Source organism: Eutrigla gurnardus, assembly GCF_963514095.1.
Source record: "Eutrigla gurnardus genome assembly, chromosome: 15".
Lineage (NCBI taxonomy): Eukaryota > Metazoa > Chordata > Actinopteri > Perciformes > Triglidae > Eutrigla > Eutrigla gurnardus.
Window position 1 is genome coordinate 14,136,072 of NC_139938.1, and position 19,403 is coordinate 14,155,474.

Here is a 19,403-nt window from a genome sequence, read left to right on the forward strand (position 1 = left end):
CGTTATTCAGCATTAGAGGGCGGTATGTCTGCTTGGATAGTTCTAACTTGCCATAATTAGTTTACACGAAGAAGCAGCTGGACCGATGAATCTTGAATCTTCGTGCAATTTTTAGGTAGTAATGTCACCGGTTGTAAACAAAGTGTGGACATCGTACGTTGCGTTTTGTGCTTCTGTTGCCTTTTTAAGTGTCTGTAGAGAAATTATCAATCAACAGTTGAGGCATTGAACGTAAACAGCTATAGTAGCTAGCTAGTAAAGAGAAAAGCTAGCTTTGTGTATCCAGGAAGCGCCCGCACACGACTGTTGCTATGGTTACACCGTTGTCCTCCGCGCTGCGTTTACACGGACACATTCTTCGCGTCGTTGCGGGTTTATTCGGCAACAAAGTGAACCTCAAACGTCTCTTTTTTTAAGCCGGTAAACAGGTGGCGAGCTGCCCAGCGAGATGGTTCAGCTGCACGTGAAGCGCGGAGATGAGAGCCAGTTTCTCTTCAACACTTCTGGGGACGTGCCTCTGGAGACGCTGATCCAGCAAGTTACCGCTGTCTACAACGGGAGACTCAAAGTGGACCGGATATGTTCAGGTGAAAATGACGTACCCAGGGTTTTCTGTAACGCTCCAGGAGGCACACCTTTCTTTACTATGTGAACTGGGTAACTGCTTGCTGGCGAAACACCATCTAGTTACATCGATACACATGGGAGACAAACATCCGGGTTCCATCTCCATTTCCTTACTAAGTGCTCTCAGGGAGGATACACTGACAGTGAGCTTGTTAATTCATGTCCCCTCAGAAATCCCGGAGCTAGCAGACCATGGCGTCACGCTGCCCCCCAACATGCAGGGGCTCACAGAGGAGCAGGTTGTGGAGCTGAAACTTGAGGACGAATGGGAGGATAAGTGTGTGCCCAGCGGAGGGCCAGTGTTTAGGAAGGATGAGATAGGGAGGAGGAACGGACACGGTAAGACTATCCTTAAGGTTGCAGCAGGACAGATCCTTTGTATTTTGGTTATATTTACTCCTCATATAACTCTGATATTAAATCTCTCCTGTGACTTGGAAATAATGCAATTAAAGAATGACTCGTATGTAATCAGCTGATCCATCCTTACTGGGAATAACACACAGATACACTCCTGTAAATGGTTTTGTAAAGAGTGCATGAAAATATATTGTTCAAAGGTAATTTACATAATTTCAGTGCAAGAAAATATTGTTAATCCAACTCTTTGCCTTCTACCAGCTCCGAATGATAAGATGAAAGAGGTGCTGATGAGAACCGTGGAGGAGGCGAAGGCGCTGATCTCCAAAGTGAGTAGAAGTATAAACACTAAATCTCGTTCAACGTCTTATTCAAGTGTCAATACTTTTGATTCAATCTGACTCTCTCATCGTCTTTCAGAAACAAGTTCAAGCAAACGTTTGTGTCACCATGGAGATGGTGAAGGACGCCTTGGATCCGCTAAGGGGTGCAGTAATGATTGTGTACCCCATGGGGCTGCCTCCTCATGACCCTATCAGGATGGAGTTTGAGGACCAGGAAGACCTTTCAGGAACACAGGTAAACAGCTGAACCTGTGTCCTAGCAGCTATTTGTCGATGGCCACACAAAATAAGTTTTCAGTCAACAAGGGCATGAGTTACTATAATGACAGTGCTATTATTTGGTGCATTTGTTGGTGAGTCTTCAGTCTTCTGTCTGTTCTGAAGGCATCTCTGCAGGTGCTCACAGAAGATGAGTGTCAGCTATGGTGGGCTGGCAAAGAGATGCAAAGGGGGAAAAAACTACGGGACTACATCGGCAAAAATGAAAAGACCAAGCTTGTGGTCAAAATCCAAAAGGTGAGCGCTATCTCAGCCAATCTGAGGGGAGTATGTTTTTGGTATATGGCAGGCAGTGTATTTGTTGTTTTTGTCAGTTTTCAGAATAACTAAGATATTTATTGCCATTCCCTTCAGAAAGGACAGGGGCCGCCGGCGAGAGAGCCTCTGATCACGGATGAACAGCAGAAACAAATGATGATGCACCAATACAGGAGGCAGGAAGAGCTAAAGGTGAGGAGAGGCTAAAGACGCATTAAGGACTTTTAAATAGGATGAATCTGTCCCTTTCTAACCTTCTCCTGGTTACATTTCCAGAAACTGGAGGAGGCTGGTGATGACAGCTACCTGGACTCAGAGTGGACAGACAGACAGGCCCTCAGAAAACAATTTCAAGGCCTCGCCAACATCAAATGGGGACCGAGATAAAGTCCACAACCACTCAAACCGCCGTGGAGCTCCTGAGCTGATCTATATGCAAATGACTAAACTGCCTTAATTTCACAATCCTGAAATTAGTTTAATATCAATGTTGTTCCAGGTCTTCCAGAGAATATTATACAAAGCAGATGTATTTATATACCTTGAAGTAGATGTTTTTCTACGTTTCTGGGACATCTGCATACATTCTATGACAGAACAGGTAATAATGTCACATGGAGGCTGATGTCATTATAAACCTGATTTATTTTACCTTAAATCCGACCCCTGTATTCCTTTACTGATTGTTTTCAACCTGTTGTAAAATAAAATAAAAAAAATCTAATACAATTTTTTTCCATTGTAGCCTATGTACAAAACCATATTCATACGTTTTTTTTAAGAGGTAGTGATTCAACTGGAACACACCTTTCCTCTCTTTGTCTCCTGTCTTTCCTGACGTTCAGAGGTCTAAAAGTCGCCGCTGCTCTGAGGCAGGAAGTTGCCACGTAGTAGATGGTTGTTCCAGCTCCTGTCCCAGCAGGGACGAGGAAGTTGTAGAGTTCAATTCCACTGCATGGAGAGTCGATGCGGTGACTCAGAGGGTTTTTGGCCGACTGTTTGGTTTCAAGGAACTCTGCAGAAAAGCAAAATCCTGTATGTAATGTGCAGATTTAAAGGATAATTCCTTTTGTGCATTGACTGAAGATGGCTCTTTAAAGAGACAGTGGTCACTTCTGGCAGCTGAGATCTGAACACATACCATGGGTCGATGGTGTTAACAGCTGGCAGCTTCATCATGCTGAAGGGGAAAACACTGCAATGTGCCTATTTATGTTGTTTTATTTTAAAGTTATAAGATCCACAGACCACCTGACTCTTATAGATCGTCTCCTGTCACATCCGTGCATCAGATAACGTTCTAACTGGTCCTGGCTCCTCTCACTGCGGCGACAGGCCCTGTTGAAAACCGCATTAGTGATTTATGATCATCGTGCTATATAAATAAAACTGGCTTGACTTGAATAGACGTGGCAGCTGTGTGTCTTCTGTCAAGACTGGTAGTTTTATCCTTTTTGTATCGGTAAGCTGTATTTCAACCTGAAACCCCAGCTTCATTTAGCAGTGAATGTGAAAAAAAAAAATACAGAATGTATGTAACCACCCATTTTACACCATTAAACCCTGTTGATCACTGCAGTTTCATAAAAAAAAAAAAAAAATACATTCTTCATTAACTGAGCAAGCAAAACACAATACAAATTGCTTTACAATGTAAAAAATGTGTCTTGTTTTGTCAACAATCAAAAGGCTGGGAGCTGCAGCAGAGAATCCTGAACATGATCCATGGGTCCCAGTTAACCCGAGCTGCCGTTCAGATAGGCGTTCATCCATATTTCCTGTATGATCATCTCCCTGCGCTCGATCCTCTCCGCCCGCTCGGCTGCCTCGCTCACGTAAGTCACTTCCTCCCAGCCGTGTATCGCCTTCCTTCCTGCGGCTGAGATTAAAGAGCTTTCTGTTCCCTCTTCGTCGTCATCGTCATCTTCTTCTTCATCCCCATCAGTGTCCTCCACCCGGTCGTTGACAGCTTGGCTACGAGTATTCGGTGCAAGCCTGTGATCTCCGAGCCGGTGCTCCCTGCAGGTCACACGGACTGATACGGCCAGCAACGTGAGCAGGAGACCAACGCACACGCTGGAGGTGAACAGCAGTGCCGCCATTTCTGGATGCTCTTTGTGGGAAATGAAGGAAGAAAGGTTAAACATGGATCAGATGCATTCATCAGTGCAAGCAGGCATGCGAGAAACGTCTACCTTTAATGTAGGCGTAGGTCAGGAGAGAGTCACTCATCATGGCTCCTGAGCTGTCTGGCCTTCGTGACCCTTTGGGGAACGGCTCCTCCAGAACTGCAGGAGGCGCTGCTGTCAATCAGAATGATGTCAGGTAAAAACGAAACAGGAAACCTGGAATTGCAACAGGTGGCATGAAGCGGTTACCTGTTTCTGTGTCCACAGTGGGGTTAGGTTTAGTGGAGCTGAAGGTGTAAGGGTCCGCCTCCCTTAGTAAAGTCTGCGGTACTACTGGAAGGAAGATACAAGATATCGTCTTTATACTGCTCTGTGACCCACACCCAGACCTCTGCAAAACTGGGGTGAAAATGGGTCTGAAATTAGGAATTTATCTATCCAATTGTGTTGATAACCGATCAGGAAGATGAACACACAGTTTTTTTTTTAATGCTAGATGGAGCCAAGAATTCTGTCAACCAGGCTGATGCTAAATCTCCACATGAACAATGTTGCTGCTGACCTCACTGGCATGTGTGCCAATTGCAGGAAGTTTACCAGGATGCCAGCCTCAATCTGCAGATCTGAACTCGCAGCCTATTGTTTCCCCGCTACTGTGCTGCTGGGTGTGATGTGATAAGAACAGCTGATGGCTGAGATCACATCAACCGTCACATAATGAATAAAGCAAAAACAATAAGACACGAAAGCCCGTACCTATTTTTGAAGCCTCTAATTCATCAACAGGCTGGTATTGTATTGTATGTGAATGAGGAGGCAGAAAGAGTCCTACCACAAGAATAGACCACGCTGAGGTACTTCCTGGTTCCTGGAAAGCAGGGGTCCCTAAAGGTCTGGTTGCCGACGGCAACGGCACACTTCTGTTTGCTGTAGCAGGACTTGGACACCGAGTGCACGGCATCGTGATTCAGACACTCTGTAGGGAACAGCGAGGAGAACAGCAAATGAATAGGAAACACTGTGTGTGTGTGTGTGTGTGTGTGTGTGTGTGTGTGTGTGTGTGTGTGTGTGTGTGTGTGTGTGTGTGTGTGTGTGTGTGTGTGTGTGTGTGTGTGTGTGTGTGTGTGTGTGTATCTGCAATGAAAAAAGTCAAGTTTTTGCTGGTGTTTCTCTTAAATCAAGGTTAAATATAGAAATAAATCCCCTTTTTGATGTAAAGCAACTTTTAGTGAACAGATTAGAAGTTACTTTTTATTAATGTCACCTTCTGCCACTTCAGTCGGAGAAGAACCGTCACAAATAGTCACAAAAGTGTCATAAGTCATAAGTGCTGATGTTATTAGTAACACATAAGACTTTCCTACAACGACGAGTTAAATGCCTGCACACTCAGAACTCAAATAAAATGTCAGACATGAAATATAGAAACGTACAGCTTTCCTCTTTCCCCTTCTCAAGACATTTCATTCCTGGCTTAATTGATCACCTTGTGAGAGGAATCATCCGTGAGCTTAGAATATAAATATAAAGAGACTCACCAAACGGGGGTGGTCTTGTCAGGCGTGAGGGGCAGGTGTCAGTCTGGCCCAGGCTTCTCCCATAGACAGCTGCATAGACGTTCAGGACCTTGGGGGGCTTACAGCGCAGAGTCATCGTCTCGCCCTCACACACCACGTGTCTCTTGTGTTCAGCTGAGCGCGGGAAAAAAAACAATGAGGATGAGGAGAAACAGGAAGCATACGTTGACTAGGAGGGGATATGAGAATTAAAAAAAGAAAAAAAAAAGGGTAGGACTCACTTGGTTTACACTTGTAGTCCACATGGAGGTATTTTGTAGTCCCAGGACAGGGGTCCTTCCCAAACAGCAGGTGGTTGACAGGCAGCTGGCAATCTCTGTGGCTCTGACACTCTGACAGCAGCTTCTGCACAGCAAGCACCAGAAACGCTCAGCATTCAGCAGGGTTTTACCTCACGATCCACAGCCAGAAGAGAACCTTATAGATCTACTGTTAAACTGTCGGCAGCGTTCACCAGTCAACTCATTTAAAGGGTGATGTCTCACACTATAAAATGCACCTGTAGAGCAGTAAAAGCTGAGCAGCTGTGGTTGTGGGCTCTGAGCGGAGGGTCCGGGTCCGGGCCTTCTCTGCACAGCCGCGCCGGGCCTCTCCCGTAGAAGGCGGTCTGGATGGAGATGGTGGAGTGGCGTGGACAGTGGAGTCGCAGAGGCTGTCCGTCACACGCCTGAGCGGAGTGACTGGTGATGATCCTGGACAGGTATTCTGGCACACAAAAAGGTAGTGGTGAGACTGGGTGAAACTATTATTACTTGGGGTAGAAATAGACACGACTACGAACTTAATTGAAAAGGATTTTAACTTTGAGGCAACTTTGAAAAACTGGTAAAGTCAGTTCTTTTTTTTTTCTCAAAGTTTCGCAGCTGTGGTTTCAGATTGTTTGGCTTCTTTTGAGCTCTGTTATTTGTATCACGTTGCTTTGAAAACTTACCCATCAAAGTGCTGACTGCCAGATCTGGTCCCTGGGTGGCGGACTCCGCCAACTGGCATTCAACCTGATGTGACCCACCTTTTGTTGTGCGGTGTGTGGACGCGATTGAGTTACCTCTGATTCAAAGTCCCTTATCTGGAGATGTTTACATCATTTGTCTCGTGGAAAAAGGATTCTCGCACAAGTGATTGAATTACATAAGTTGCAGTTTAGATCAAAAACCCCATGTTAGACAAGCATGTGGTTCCATATCAAATCACAAGTGGGGATTGAAATGGCTGGTATTTTTTTTTTAAAAGGTGGAAAAAAAGACTAGAACCACCTTATTTATTACACCATCTGTAAAGAACCCTTCCTGTGGTCACATCCTCCTCCCACTGCACCATCACCATCACCATCTTACCTGAGAAGTCAGCCAGGCCAGCCATGCGCCTGCTCCACAGGAGTAAAGTCAGGTAGAAGAGGCTGTGGCTCCAGTCTGGTCCTTGCCAAGGACGCGTCCAGCTCATGACTCGCATCCCCTCATATTAAAGAAACTGGGAAATGATACAGGGTTTCATAATAAAAAAAAAATAAAAAAAAACCACCAAAGCACTAAAACGAAATGAGAAAGTAGTCCCCGGTGAAACAGCGCCTGCGTGCTGGTGAATCCCACCGCAGCGATGGAGCGCGGGGGCGGCCAGAAATAGCAGCTGCGCAACAAGTTGCTGAAAAAAGTGACAGACGAGGTGAATCAATCCGGATCGTGGTGAGATTCCCGGTCCGACTCTCCCGCTTGTCCAACGACGCAGATGTGTGAATAGACGCGCGTGGAGACGGAACGCGCTTACAGGAACAGCTGAGTGCGATTTATGGGGGTGGGCGTGGCAGATCCGAGTATTTTAAAGGGAAGAGGCCCGACGCACTGAATAGAATGACGCACTGGCAGGATCTTGTATTTTTTTTTTACCCCCCCTATGAGGCACATGTTTACTTTTTGGATTATGGCACAAGCTTTCATTCTGTGAGGTTTCCTCTGGGCTTTTATTCATCCTCCTTCGTTCCCACTAATATGAACCTGGCATAGTGGATTTCCGTCTTTCTGTAATTTGTTTGATTTTAAACAAAAATCACCTCAAAACTATTTTTTAAGGTTGCTGCATTTTAATAAGGTTATAGATTAGACTATATATTTGGCAGAAAATTAATAATTTAGAGTAAAAAAAAACAAGAGAAGTGGAAAGATACTTAAACTGTGAGCCGGTGACCAAAAAAACAATCAGCAAACAAGCATGAGTGATGCTTTGTGTGTGTGTGTGTGTGTGTGTGTGTGTGTGTGTGTGTGTGTGTGTGTGTGTGTGTGTGTGTGTGTGTGTGTTGACTTCAGTGGGATGATATTTTGATTCAGTTTCTTTTCATAAACCAACCCCTGGTGCCTCTGAATGAAGCAGGGGGCCTACAGGGTAAGTTGCCCCCCCCCGGCCCACATCCATGACCCACATCCATGGTAACCGGTCGACCTGCACGTCAGACTGCAGCGCAGAGCTGCAACAGTCAAAGTGACAGAAGTTGGGGGTCTCCACTGCAGCAGGGGGAGGAACCGAGAGGTGATATTTTGCATACAAACTGGCCCCCCTAGTTGGTTCCGTTCTCTGTACTTTAGCTTCAGGCCCCCGAAGCCCCTTTCATGAGCTGTTATCCCTCCAAAGCCTGTGGAGTCAAACGCCAAAAAGTTTCCCGCACTTTGCTTTTGAGACAAGATTTAAAAGATTCACCCAAAGTTGCCCTAAAGGCAATCTAAAACATAAGGTGTTAAATTCCTGTAAAAAGATATTTCCAACAACACCACCTGTCTGTTTGGCCACACGGACGGAGCATTAACAAACATCTGGCAGAGAAACTTGGATCAAAAAGGAATTCTCACATGGCACGTTGTTAAAACACAAGCCCTCGACTACATAACATAACAGAGACTAGGAAAATAAAGACAAAACATCTGATTAGTGTTGATGGTGTTTTGATGAAGACAGGAAGCGGGAGGGGAGATAAACTAAAAAAGGACAGGAAGTTCACTATTTGCATTACAAAAAAACAACTTTATTATTGTTCAAACAGAGAATTTACAGCTCAAAACAGAAAAATATAAACATTACAAACTTCTTCACTGGAAAACCATTTTCATCTCCAGTTTGGAGTCGATTGCAGCCTGTAATTGAGCAAACGCATTAAAACGGTAATTAAAAACAGTAAGCGGCCGCATCTTGTCCATCATTGGATGAACCATTCAAGATACTCACCAATTCTCTCTTTGCTTCTTCTATTTTCACTTGAGCAAGGGATGGGCTCTGTTGTGTTTTTAAAAAAATGACATAAAGTCAAATAGATGCCCGTCATAAAAACATTTAGAATCATGTGAAAGAGCTTTTGGTTGTTTGACAAACGTGAAATGAACGTACCGGGCTTAAGTCCATGTAAGGCTCCAATTTCTTTTTCAGGGGGATTATTTCTTGTTTCAGCGTGGTGACTTCCTGCAGAGACAAATACCAGGACGCATTTCAACCCCCGCAAAGCAGAAAATGTTATGTTTTCACTCGCTTGGCGCTCCATGGAAATTACCTCAGAGAGCTGCACGATACCATGGTGGGTGACAGACGTGTCCATGTTCCTGGATACAAGTTGAGCCTGCAGGGAATAATAAAAAAAAAAAACAGCCAACCAAGCTGCTACATGACTGTGAAATAGAATATAGGCTGCATAGCAAGTCATTGTTAGTACAAGTTCTCTTTACTCACCCAGACAACCAGCAAACCTCCAACACATTCATTCATACGACATCTCCACATACCTCTGCCCTCTCCCGTCTGCTGCTGAGCTCTTTAGCCTTTGCCATAACAAAATCCATCTTGAGCATCCTCTCTTCTGCTTTAGCGCTCTCCACGGACTGAGATTTGACAGTTTTGTCGATATCCCTGAAGACAATGAAGAACACTGGTTACACACAGCGCATAGCAACGAATAATGCATGTGTTGTACTGGATGTGTCATAGCGCAGGACTGTGTGTTTGTATTTCAATAACACTGTACAAAGCTGTAGTGATGTCAACATGCCAAAGTCATCATCATCCCTCTGCAGCCACGCTCTTACTCTTGCAAGTTGCTCCGCAGCACCAGAGTTGCACCGAGTCTCTTCCTGAGGGTCCGGAGTTCCCTCTCAATCCTCCTGTTGGACTTCTCTGCTCCGAGCAGCTCGTCGGTGAGGTGGTTCACTGCTGGCATGAAGCTGGACAAGAAGTCGCCTGTGAAACCTTTTTTCCCCATCAAGGAGACTACAGTGAAGAAAACCACGACAGCGTACCTGCTCAGTGACGTGTCCCTGACTCCAAGTACCATGGCAGTGTCCACTAGAGCTGACACATGGTCAGCAGCGGGCTTTGACAGACTGGCACAGGACAAACCTACACCTTGTAGGAGAACATCCCGGAGATGAGCACCTAGGTGGAAAAAAAACACAGTTCTGTGAAAGATGGTCTGCTTAAAGTCTGCTAGCAGTTGCGTTTAACTGCGTGTCTTACCCTCAGCCTGATACTCGGATGCTTTCTGTTTGAGGTCTTCTGTGAGGAGAGCCGTGTCGCTGCATCGGGCTTCGCTGGACAGTGCCAGCTGGTACAGGACGTCCACCGTCCGCGTGTTCACCTCAAAGTGTGGCACCGGCTGATCCCCGAACACTGTGCTGAGCCAGCTGTTCACCTGAGGAGCGACGTGAGACAGGACAGCAGGAGAAACACACGTCAACAGCAGCTTAACTTATAATGTTATGCTGTCGAGATACTGAACGCTACCTTCTTGATCTTTTCGCACATTGCGAATGAAAAGCCAACGGCAACCACAACGGCTAGTTTCTTAAAACGTCGATCCAACAATCCCAAAACAACCCAAGTTTTTTTCTGTTTACGCGCCCCCGTAAATCATTTCCGGATTACTAGCCAATGAGAAGAGAGAGCATGTAGTCTTTCCGGTTCACGTCCCCTCCTACCACCCGAAGATAAAGATCACATCAAGATAGTTCACATTGGTTGCCGTCTTCTTAGATACGGTCTATGATTACCTGAGATAACCCTTTCCTACTATAGCGTAGAGTATGAATTATTACGCTTTATGAGAAACAAGTATGCTATAATGATGAAATGAATGAGTGAGTCAGTTTTTCGTGATTCTTATTTTAATTGTATTTGGCACAGCAGAGAAACAAAGGAAACATCTGTGTGTTAATGTAAGGCATGTTCAGCACTTACATAACATTTATCATGAGTAAATATAAAATAAATAAATGTGTATTTTAGTTTAATTTAAATGGTTGAAAAGTACAATTTGAAGGGTATTTAGTGTACTTGTATGTGCCAAAATGCAAGAACTTACACATAAGTATATGGCTGTGTATGCTTGATTAATGAAATTTAAGTTTGTTTTCTGTCAGGAACATTATTATTATTATTATTATTATTATTAGCATCGGGGTTGTCTCGTTCTAGGCGTTTTGTCTAACAGACGAAAGCGGAAGTACATAGCCATCACCATTTCGCGTCGCCTGGATACTTCGGGGACCCGTCAACCACCGCGTAAGTTCAAAGACGTTTGTTTGGGAGTAAACTTTGACAAGTGGTAGAAATGGCGGCGAGAGAAAATTCGTTAAAACACCGTCAGAAAATCGTAGATACGGAGTTCGACTCCAGTATAGACTCCACGGCCGTCGAAGAAAAGTTGTTCGGCCAAGCGGCGGACGAGGACGAGGACGGGGACGACGGACCCGTGGTCTTCATCTGCGGGAAATGCAAGCTGCCTGTTGGAGACTCGATGTCCTGGGATGGAAGTGAAGACGGCCAAAACCAAATAAGATTGAAGCGTGAGTGGCTTGGTTGCTTTCCCTTGAATGGTTTGGTGTGTAACGTCATAGTCTACATGTCAACAAACTGCCCCACCCAAACAAATGTAAACTGCTAGCTTGAAAGTGAAGTAGTACAATGGTGCATTCCGCCGCTGACAGGCCTGTGATGTTTTGGTCTTCAGGGGTCACTGACAACGTGGTAGTTGGAGAAGACACCCGTATGTATGAAGCCAGCAAACGATCTCTCTGGTAAGAAGGGCCTGCCCAGTAACCTTACAGTATGTGTATTTGTATATACTTAGCCAAAACATAACTACATTTTTCCCTAGAAATTACCTAGGGGAAAAAAAAGAAAAAAGAAAAAAAACAATAGCATCTGCTCAAGGAAATTAAAATTTCAATAGGTAGACCTTGTGTCAAAGCAACCACAGTACTTCCTCATCCTAACCAGACAGTTTTGGTTTTAGTAGATAAATAGGAGTTTTTAAATATATTGACAAACAACTGTGTATTGTAATTTACTTGTTAGGTTAAATCTGTCCCACTTGTTTTTGCAGTCTGATCGTGGATCTGTTCTGCCAAGGCTGCCACTCTGTGCTTGGCATGGTTTACGCATCCACGCCTAAGAATCTGGACCACAAGAGATTTGCGTTCTGTTTTAATGTCGCAGACATCGACAGGTATGTTCAGGGCTTGGATTATTCGTAGGAATGTTCAAAGACACATCCGTCAGTTGACATTTGTATGACGTGATCTTGATTTATTTTGAAGAAAGTGTATTGATAAAAACACATCTTGAATCTAAAATGTGGAAAATATTATATTTTGACACCTTTTTAGAAGCTATACAGTAAGTGAATTGGATGCCATAATACGCATAAATGACAGCAAATTAATTAAAAGCCATACTTTGTGTTTACAAGTTGAAAATAGGAGATATGTTGTTTACACTGTGAATCTTTTTCAGCTACGTACTTGGCTCTGCGAGCCAGATGTTGGCAGCAGAGGGCCCCAAAGAGCAGGCAGTCACGCTGGAGTACAGAGGCATTGTTGAACAACAGCTGACAGAGGTAAATCACCTCTGCTGCTTTTCTTTGTTTGTTTTTTTCCTGATATTGTATCACTGTCAGATCAAATGTTTTTTTTCACACTTAGCAGAATGACTAAAGCTCATTGCAATGTGTCACCACTGCTAATTCTCCCAACACAGGTCAAATCCATTTAAATTTGTATTGTTGTGTAAAAAAAATGATGAAAAACTCCAAATGTGACCGACACATTGCCAGTTATGAGTCACCGTCCTCTGTGTTGCTTTGTCCTGCTGACCGAAACGCTCTCATATTTATTTAGAGCAGCGCTCCCTCATTGATTACCAATGCACAGGTTGCACTAATGATGACATCAGCTTAGTTCTGGGAAGCCCTCGCTCCTGTGACGGGCAGACGTTGGTATCAGACATTACCTCATCTTGCCATGCCGTCCCCTGCAAAGTCATTTTTTTTAAATTTTATATTACATATTTTATTAGATTAGAGTAAAGAAGCATATTTTCAGGAAGTTTCAGTCTAAACATCCATATTCATTTATTTTTATATGTATATATTTTTTAAATATTATTCAAATTCATTTTCTGTTTGTCACATTAGTATTATTGTTATTATTATTATTATAATTATTATAAAAAATTTAGGTTACTAACATCTTTCACTGCAACAGTGTAGTGATTTTCAAAATCATCCTTTGTTTAAAAAATAGCCCAAAAAGCCCAGATTGTCCAGTAGGTGGCGATAGTGTGCAGGAGTACCTGCCCACCCTCCCACACTCTTGGACCAAAGACAATAGATGTGATGGGGAGCATGTTGAGGAATCTTTGTCGGAGGAAAAACATGTTTTGATCATGAATTTGTCACCATAGCGGGAATATATGCATGGTCTTCTGTTGGAATTGGCAGTGGACACTGGTTATAGACACGAAGAAGAAAAACAATTCACATAAGCAACAATTAGATGTGTTTTTGTTAGTCATCAAGTCTGTGTATTAGCACACCAAGTACCATTTCATCCAAAAACAATTATGTTTAAAAATGAATCAACTCTTTAGTTCATCTCTCACCGTGACGCGTGTCACTGATGTTTGTTGTCACTCAAACAAAGAGGTGCGGCATTTAATGAAATGAAGAGGCTTACCTCATATTCTATGGTTAATATATAGGTTAAATCCAACTGTGTTTTGTGAGTCAGCTGAAGATTAATCTGACTATAGTTACACGCTGATTGAATTAATGTTAGGTGGTTTTATCGCCACCGTTCACAGTTAGCCATCGGCCCATTGTAACGAGATTATAAAGGCCTTTGGTGAGGTCAAGAGAGTGTTGTCAAGGTTTTACTGACAAGTTTTACTTACATCACAAGTCTTCATTCTTTGGTTCCCAAAGCTGTTTTGACAGCAGTCAATTTTGTCGTGTTATGTGTATTCAATAATCTTTAGAATCAGCCCCTGGCTCTTCGCAGCCCTTCTACTGTGAAGTTGTGTTTTTTTTCCTGTTTAAATGATTGTGACTTGAATTCCATGTTTTAGTTACGGGTTGTTGATTCGCTAAAACAAGCAATTTTTCTTGCTGGTACTTTTTTTTTTAACTAATCATTTAATAATAAAAATGAACTGATGAGGTTATGAAATTAGATGAAGATGATAATTTTTGGATGTAGTAAGAAAACATTTCTATTTCTCAAGTATTATGGTAGCAAATAATAAAGCTGTTATGAACATTTGAGACCATGCCCAGCCCCACTAGTTGTCCGTAGCCATTACGGCCGTTAATGTATTCTGTCTGTCTGTCTGACTTCGTAGACACTTGTTTGGGTGTTACGTCTTGTACACTCACTGACCTGTCTCCCCCACCCCACCCCACTCTCTCTGCCCCCCCTTTCTTACCCATCCACCCCTGACCACTTCCCCTCTGGGTTTCGTCATTCTCCCTCACTGTCCCCCTTTTCCATTTATCTTTACTCCACCCCTCTTTCTTCCTCACCGCTCCCTGCTGCTCCCTTAATTTCCCACCTGTCCATTTCTCCTTCATTTCTTCCCTCTCCATACTCCTTCATATCCCCCTATTCCATCCTCACTCTTTCCTCATTTTTTCTGCCATTCTGCCCTCGCGAACCCTGCGTCTCTCCTGTCTGAACCCCGTCCTTCCCAGATGAAAATGATGGTCATGTCCATGGCACAGAGGCTGGAAGAGATCGACGCCAGTCTACAGGAGTGATGTCATGAATGTCCGGGTGGGTGCTCTGCCCAGGTGTTGAACTGTGACTCCTTGTCCCTGCTTTTACATTAATGCCTCCTCCTCTAAACTTCAACCACATTCCCTCAGTGATATGTTTTGTCCTAGCCTCACCTTGTGCGTGTGCACACACACACACACACACACACACACACACACACACACACACACACACACACACACACACACACACACACACACACACACACACACTATGCTTCCACTCTGCTTTGTCCTGATTACCGATGGTGAAACAAAGACTGCCTGCACATGTAATCAATCACGTTGTCAGCTCGCCTCCCGTGGCTCACGGCAGCGTCTCCTCGGCGAGTCTGGGTGCAGAGTGAATGTACGCTAGTGTGAGCAGAATGTTTATTTGTGCAGGATTTCATCAGGCAGGCTGCACACTCAGCACAATGCCATATTGATCTGGCCACTCCAGGCCACTCACACAAACACACACTTTCTCTTTGTTCCCCTTCTTCAAGCATGTAGCCCTCAAGGTTTGCGACATACATGATTTTCATCGCCTTGTTGTTGCCAGAAATTAACAACATTTGATCATTGTTATTGGAAGAACTCCAGGAAAACGGACAGCAATTTGCATCTCTTCATTTGTTGTTACATTCACTCATTATTGGTTTATTTTTTGTTTATAGTTGTACAAGGTGTCTTAAATATTTCTGTGTAATAAAGTATCCAACAGTTTCCAAAAAATGAAGAAATTATTTAAAATCAGTCAATATTGCCAGTTTAATGTAAATAATGAAACCAAATAAGGCAACTTTAAAGTATCAAGCTAATCCATTTAAATGTTTCCTTTTCCTTGACTTTGTGGAGATCAGTGGCTCATCCTGCTTTGTCTCTAATTAAAAGTATTTCTTGGATTTACGAGTTAAACAGCAAGTTTAAGGTCTTTGGGGTTGGGGTTGGGGGGGGGGGGGGGGTGGTGGTGGTGATTATGTTTACTTACTGACCTGTAATGTGCCTAGCAACACTTTCTACCAAGGCGGGAAAGCGGCTCCATGCTGTACTGCTTGCCCTCCCTCACCCACGAGGTTTCATCAGCCTCGCAGAACAACAACAGCTAGAAACGGCCAACCAGCACGCTGTATCCAAGGGCAGGTTGCGATGGCAACTGTGAGCACGTGCTATGCTGAGTGCCTGTTGCCATCTCGTCATCATGTTCACTGCCAGAGGAAGAGCCAGCCAGCTCGCCGGCTCGCACGCCTGTCAACAGACGTTATCCCCCCGCTCGTACTCCGACACATACAGGGGGGAGGAGTCCTGAGCGAACCTCCCCCCAACGCCCTAATCTCTGTGTGATGTTTTTCTCTTATAACCCCACCCTGGCCCATCTTTCTCCCTCCCCCTCCCTCTAATTCTCCCCTCCCTCAACTGCTAGGGGGGGAAACAACAAGTCAAAACAACAACAAACACGTCGGCGTGGTTTTTGTTGTTTCTGGTGGTGTTTTTATCCACTCCTCCCTTACGGATGATCCTTGCTTGCCTCCTGCACGGAGACTGGGTGTTGCCGGCCGGCCAGTTGACTGTCCAGATGTGTCCCTTTTTTGGAGGATATCTCCTTGTTTGTTTGTTTGTTTGTTGTTCCATTTAGAGTAATGAAGCTTCTCGTAGCTGTGAGGTCGGCGTCACCGTGAATGGCCTCTGAACTCGTAAACCTGATATATATAGACACGGTGTTGCTGGATGCATTGCGCCGCCGAGTGCAATTATTGCACCGATTTCACCCCATTCACCCCTTAAGTCTCAACCAATCGTTACCACCCAAACCAAAACCAACGTGGAAACGCACAAACACACACACACATGCACCAGTCAGTACACCCACACACACACACACACACACACACACACACACACACACACACACACACTCTCTCTCTACAAGCACTCAGGGACAAAGGATGAATAATGCAGAGGTAGCGTCTGAGTGAAAGTCGCCTCCCCTCTTTCCCTCCTTTTCACCTTCCCCAAGCAATAAGGAAGCAATGTTGCCATGGAGGCAATGAAGCCTCGGCACGCGATCAGCCAATTACAGCCGTCCCTGTGTGAAACACGAGACCAATGGCTGCTCGAACTGATGCTGCTGTTGCCACAGACGTGGAGATCCTATTGGCTGAGCTGTGCTCTTTGATTGAATTTCTGATCTTGTGTTTTTTTTTTTTTTTAGACGAAAAAAAAAAAAATCTCAAGGAGTGCCACCTGTGTGCCAACTTAAAACATATTTTTGTTTTTTTTTTCTCCATGAAATGAAAAGGATTGCTTTGTGAGAGGGATATTTTCCTTTTTTAGGGGTTTAGAGAGTTAAATCAGTTCCATCTTTGGTGCTGAATGTGAGCAATTAGGAAAGTAATTTGCTTAGCTCTGGCAACGGTACGTCCTGCCGTTCTGTGAATTAAAAGATGGGAAAACAATCATTTCAATAATGAACATTTTAATCAGTTCTTTCATTTAAATGAAATGTGTTCCCTTCCTATCATATTATTTGGTTTACCCCTGACAAAAGAACCACACCTTGCCAGTTCTTCATGCTGGTTTATGAGCAGGTTTAACTCTTGATTTCCCAAGCCCCAGGTCCATTGTGCTCCACCACAGTCTCTATAGTTATATTTGATCTGTACTCTGCAACAGTTAAGTCAAATATGAGTTATTTTCTTCATACACATGTATTTACATAGCACATTTATGTGAATATTACCAAATATATTATATTTAATTGATTATATCGAGTATGTTTGTTTAACCCTCATTTTTTCTATGAATATTTATGTAGGGAACATCATGCTTGTTTGATCGCCACTTCTTTTTCTCACGTGGTTGCTTGACATATGTTTGACTAAAATCTTCTTTTTTTTAAAATCTAAAGTCATTAAGACAGTCTTTGTGTCGCACAGACTAGACGGCAGGTCAATGTGTAAACCCCCTTCATCTGGGAGGTTCCATTTCCCAAATTAATCTCAGAAACCAGCGGGTGTAAGATGATCACGGTGTCAATAGTATTTGGGGAAACTTAACCCAGTTTCTGCTTTGTTCACAGCACCTCGAGGAGCGAAAAGCTTCACATAAGCCACAGTCTTCTTGTTTCATTAATCACCTTCATCTGTGTCTGTGTTCGTTAACGGGAGAGCTGGCCGGTCAGAGACTCGTCTTATCGGAATAAACCAAATCCCCTCCTGAGTGCTCAAAGCCTCCTGCTTCATTAGAAACAGCTGCTTGTTTATTTCCCCACACACCTTTGTGTGTGTCTCTCCTCTCTCCTCCCCCGGTCCCTCCACACGCTGCCGAGGAAGGCGGAGGTTTGGTCCAGCAGGTTGAACCAGGACGCTCATGCGCGTCCCCGACACTCGTCACCGTGTAGCATGTTAATCGTCTGTTTTTCTCAGACACAAAGGCTCATCCCGTGGCCGGTGACACCCTGGTGTGAGTGTGTGTGTGCGGGTGTGTGACGAGAAGGGAGGCTGAAAACAGGATTAGTGTCATCAGGATCTAAGCCTGAACAGATTGGTAGAAATAAAGTCCTGCTGTACAGTAAGTGGTCAGTTTGGCCTCATTAAAGGTGATGTGATTTTTTTAAACATGATTTTTGGTCAAAGATGAGTAATTAACAGATAATTTATGAATGCTAACACTCAGATTTTTTAATAAAACAAAGAGGCTTTTTCATTTTTTCAAATTTGGAAGGAAAGCCTTGATTCTCAGTTTTTAATGCTGTATGACTTGATGGTAATATCATATTTTGATGCATCAAAATATATTTTTCATCAATCGTGCATTTTCATCCCAAATATTTCAGAACACATTCCTGGAAAAATCTGAACTATAAACTGTGTTCTATTGTTTCAAACAACACATTAGTTGTGATTCCCAATCTTCAAAATCCCCTAATATTTTTAGGATTAAAAAATATCCACTTATTGCCCACTGCTGTGACGTGGGAGAGAGGGGCGTTTGTTTATCACAAACTCGTCATGGGAAGTTGACCTGTTTACACAAAGATTAATGTCAAAATAATCTGCGCGTCAAGATGAATACATTTTTATCTTCATCTCATCAGTATGGATTTCTAAATGTAAGTTTTCCTGAGATTAAATATTGGAAAAACAGCAATCAGAACCCTCCAACAGGCAGTCTAATGGTGCAACTAACTTTTTCCTCATCTCTTTTTCATTATTTATTCAGCTGTTACATTTTTGGTTTTTCCAAACCAAAGATTCACATTAATACCAAACAGAGAAAAGCCAATGGTCATATTGGAGAAATTATGATTTTGTGTTGTATTGTTTTGCAGTATTCCCTATAATGTGTGTGCACACCGACTACAGGTGTCCCCAGAGCAGCACCGAACACAACAGGTATGACCTGGTCACACCCGGTGGAGTACACTATCCTTTCCCTCAATGCTGTGGTTAAGCCATGTATTCATGGTTTGTCTCTCCGGACCACCCGGGGAGTTTTTAACCGTCCGCCTGTTTTTGATAAACAAAAGGCTCCGGCTCTAATGCATTTTTGAGCCACTCTTGCCCCTTGGCTTTTATCGGCTTAGCCACGCTGCTTTAATCGGACGGCCCTGTTTGTGTTGTCCCGGGCCCGTGTGTTTGTCTCGGAGCTTTGATGATCCCCCCCCTTCTTTTGTCTCGTCAGGCCAGTGTCACCCAAAGAGGTTTATGATCGGGGGGGCCACAGCTGAGTGGATTAGTATCTTACAGTGAGGGAAGAGGGAAGGGTCATG

The 19,403-nt window shown here is 43.8% G+C and overlaps 4 protein-coding genes across 7 annotated transcripts; 2 read left to right on the plus strand and 2 right to left on the minus strand.

The window, feature by feature from the left end:
* Positions 1-72: 72 nt before the first annotated feature.
* Positions 73-2,550, plus strand: cfap298 (cilia and flagella associated protein 298). The gene is made up of 8 exons (XM_084029701.1): positions 73-115; positions 418-587; positions 799-966; positions 1,249-1,316; positions 1,408-1,566; positions 1,716-1,847; positions 1,965-2,060; positions 2,145-2,550. Exons 2-8 carry the CDS (start codon positions 449-451, stop codon positions 2,253-2,255), a joined length of 873 nt encoding a protein of 290 aa, XP_083885827.1. The 5' UTR covers positions 73-115; positions 418-448; the 3' UTR covers positions 2,256-2,550.
* eva1c (eva-1 homolog C (C. elegans)) lies at positions 2,498-7,313 on the minus strand. Of its 4 annotated transcripts, none has more exons than XM_084029699.1 (8): positions 6,909-7,313; positions 6,074-6,279; positions 5,796-5,919; positions 5,536-5,688; positions 4,830-4,973; positions 4,247-4,327; positions 4,064-4,168; positions 2,498-3,981 (listed from the first exon to the last, which is right to left on the minus strand). In XM_084029699.1, exons 1-8 carry the CDS (start codon positions 7,021-7,023, stop codon positions 3,605-3,607), a joined length of 1,305 nt encoding a protein of 434 aa, XP_083885825.1. In that variant the 5' UTR covers positions 7,024-7,313; the 3' UTR covers positions 2,498-3,604. The 4 variants fall into 4 exon arrangements, with proteins under 4 accessions (XP_083885825.1, XP_083885824.1, XP_083885823.1 ...); XM_084029698.1 differs by having other exon boundaries at positions 4,247-4,330; XM_084029697.1 differs by having other exon boundaries at positions 4,064-4,171; positions 6,909-7,312.
* Positions 7,314-8,559: 1,246 nt separating this feature from the next.
* Positions 8,560-10,445, minus strand: haus1 (HAUS augmin-like complex, subunit 1). The gene is made up of 9 exons (XM_084028417.1): positions 10,324-10,445; positions 10,057-10,231; positions 9,840-9,975; positions 9,630-9,764; positions 9,330-9,453; positions 9,101-9,166; positions 8,941-9,012; positions 8,782-8,829; positions 8,560-8,690 (listed from the first exon to the last, which is right to left on the minus strand). The coding sequence occupies exons 1-9, from the start codon at positions 10,342-10,344 to the stop codon at positions 8,646-8,648; spliced, it is 822 nt and encodes a 273-aa protein (XP_083884543.1). The 5' UTR covers positions 10,345-10,445; the 3' UTR covers positions 8,560-8,645.
* Positions 10,446-11,095: 650 nt separating this feature from the next.
* mis18a (MIS18 kinetochore protein A) lies at positions 11,096-15,355 on the plus strand. Its single transcript, XM_084028816.1, has 5 exons — positions 11,096-11,384; positions 11,549-11,615; positions 11,924-12,046; positions 12,334-12,436; positions 14,567-15,355. Exons 1-5 carry the CDS (start codon positions 11,150-11,152, stop codon positions 14,630-14,632), a joined length of 594 nt encoding a protein of 197 aa, XP_083884942.1. The 5' UTR covers positions 11,096-11,149; the 3' UTR covers positions 14,633-15,355.
* Positions 15,356-19,403: the final 4,048 nt, after the last annotated feature.

Excerpts from the sequence above, each read along its gene's own strand:
- eva1c (XM_084029696.1), bottom strand. The coding sequence starts at position 7,023 with ATGCGAGTCATGAGCTGGACGCGTCCTTGGCAAGGACCAGACTGGAGC. Across the intron at positions 4,974-5,535 it reads GACAAGACCACCCCCGTTTG|AGTGTCTGAATCACGATGCC; the intron begins GTGAGTCTCTTT and ends TGTTCCCTACAG. Across the intron at positions 4,331-4,829 it reads CAGCGTGGTCTATTCTTGTG|TAGTACCGCAGACTTTACTA; the intron begins GTAGGACTCTTT and ends TCTTCCTTCCAG.
- mis18a (XM_084028816.1), top strand. The coding sequence starts at position 11,150 with ATGGCGGCGAGAGAAAATTCGTTAAAACACCGTCAGAAAATCGTAGAT. Across the intron at positions 11,385-11,548 it reads AAACCAAATAAGATTGAAGC|GGGTCACTGACAACGTGGTA; the intron begins GTGAGTGGCTTG and ends TTTGGTCTTCAG. Across the intron at positions 11,616-11,923 it reads GCCAGCAAACGATCTCTCTG|TCTGATCGTGGATCTGTTCT; the intron begins GTAAGAAGGGCC and ends TTGTTTTTGCAG.
- haus1 (XM_084028417.1), bottom strand. The coding sequence starts at position 10,344 with ATGTGCGAAAAGATCAAGAAG. Across the intron at positions 9,454-9,629 it reads CTGCGGAGCAACTTGCAAGA|GGATATCGACAAAACTGTCA; the intron begins GTAAGAGCGTGG and ends CATTGTCTTCAG. Across the intron at positions 8,830-8,940 it reads CTTACATGGACTTAAGCCCG|AGCCCATCCCTTGCTCAAGT; the intron begins GTACGTTCATTT and ends AAAACACAACAG.
- cfap298 (XM_084029701.1), top strand. The coding sequence starts at position 449 with ATGGTTCAGCTGCACGTGAAGCGCGGAGATGAGAGCCAGTTTCTCTTC. Across the intron at positions 588-798 it reads AGTGGACCGGATATGTTCAG|AAATCCCGGAGCTAGCAGAC; the intron begins GTGAAAATGACG and ends ATGTCCCCTCAG. Across the intron at positions 1,317-1,407 it reads CGAAGGCGCTGATCTCCAAA|AAACAAGTTCAAGCAAACGT; the intron begins GTGAGTAGAAGT and ends ATCGTCTTTCAG.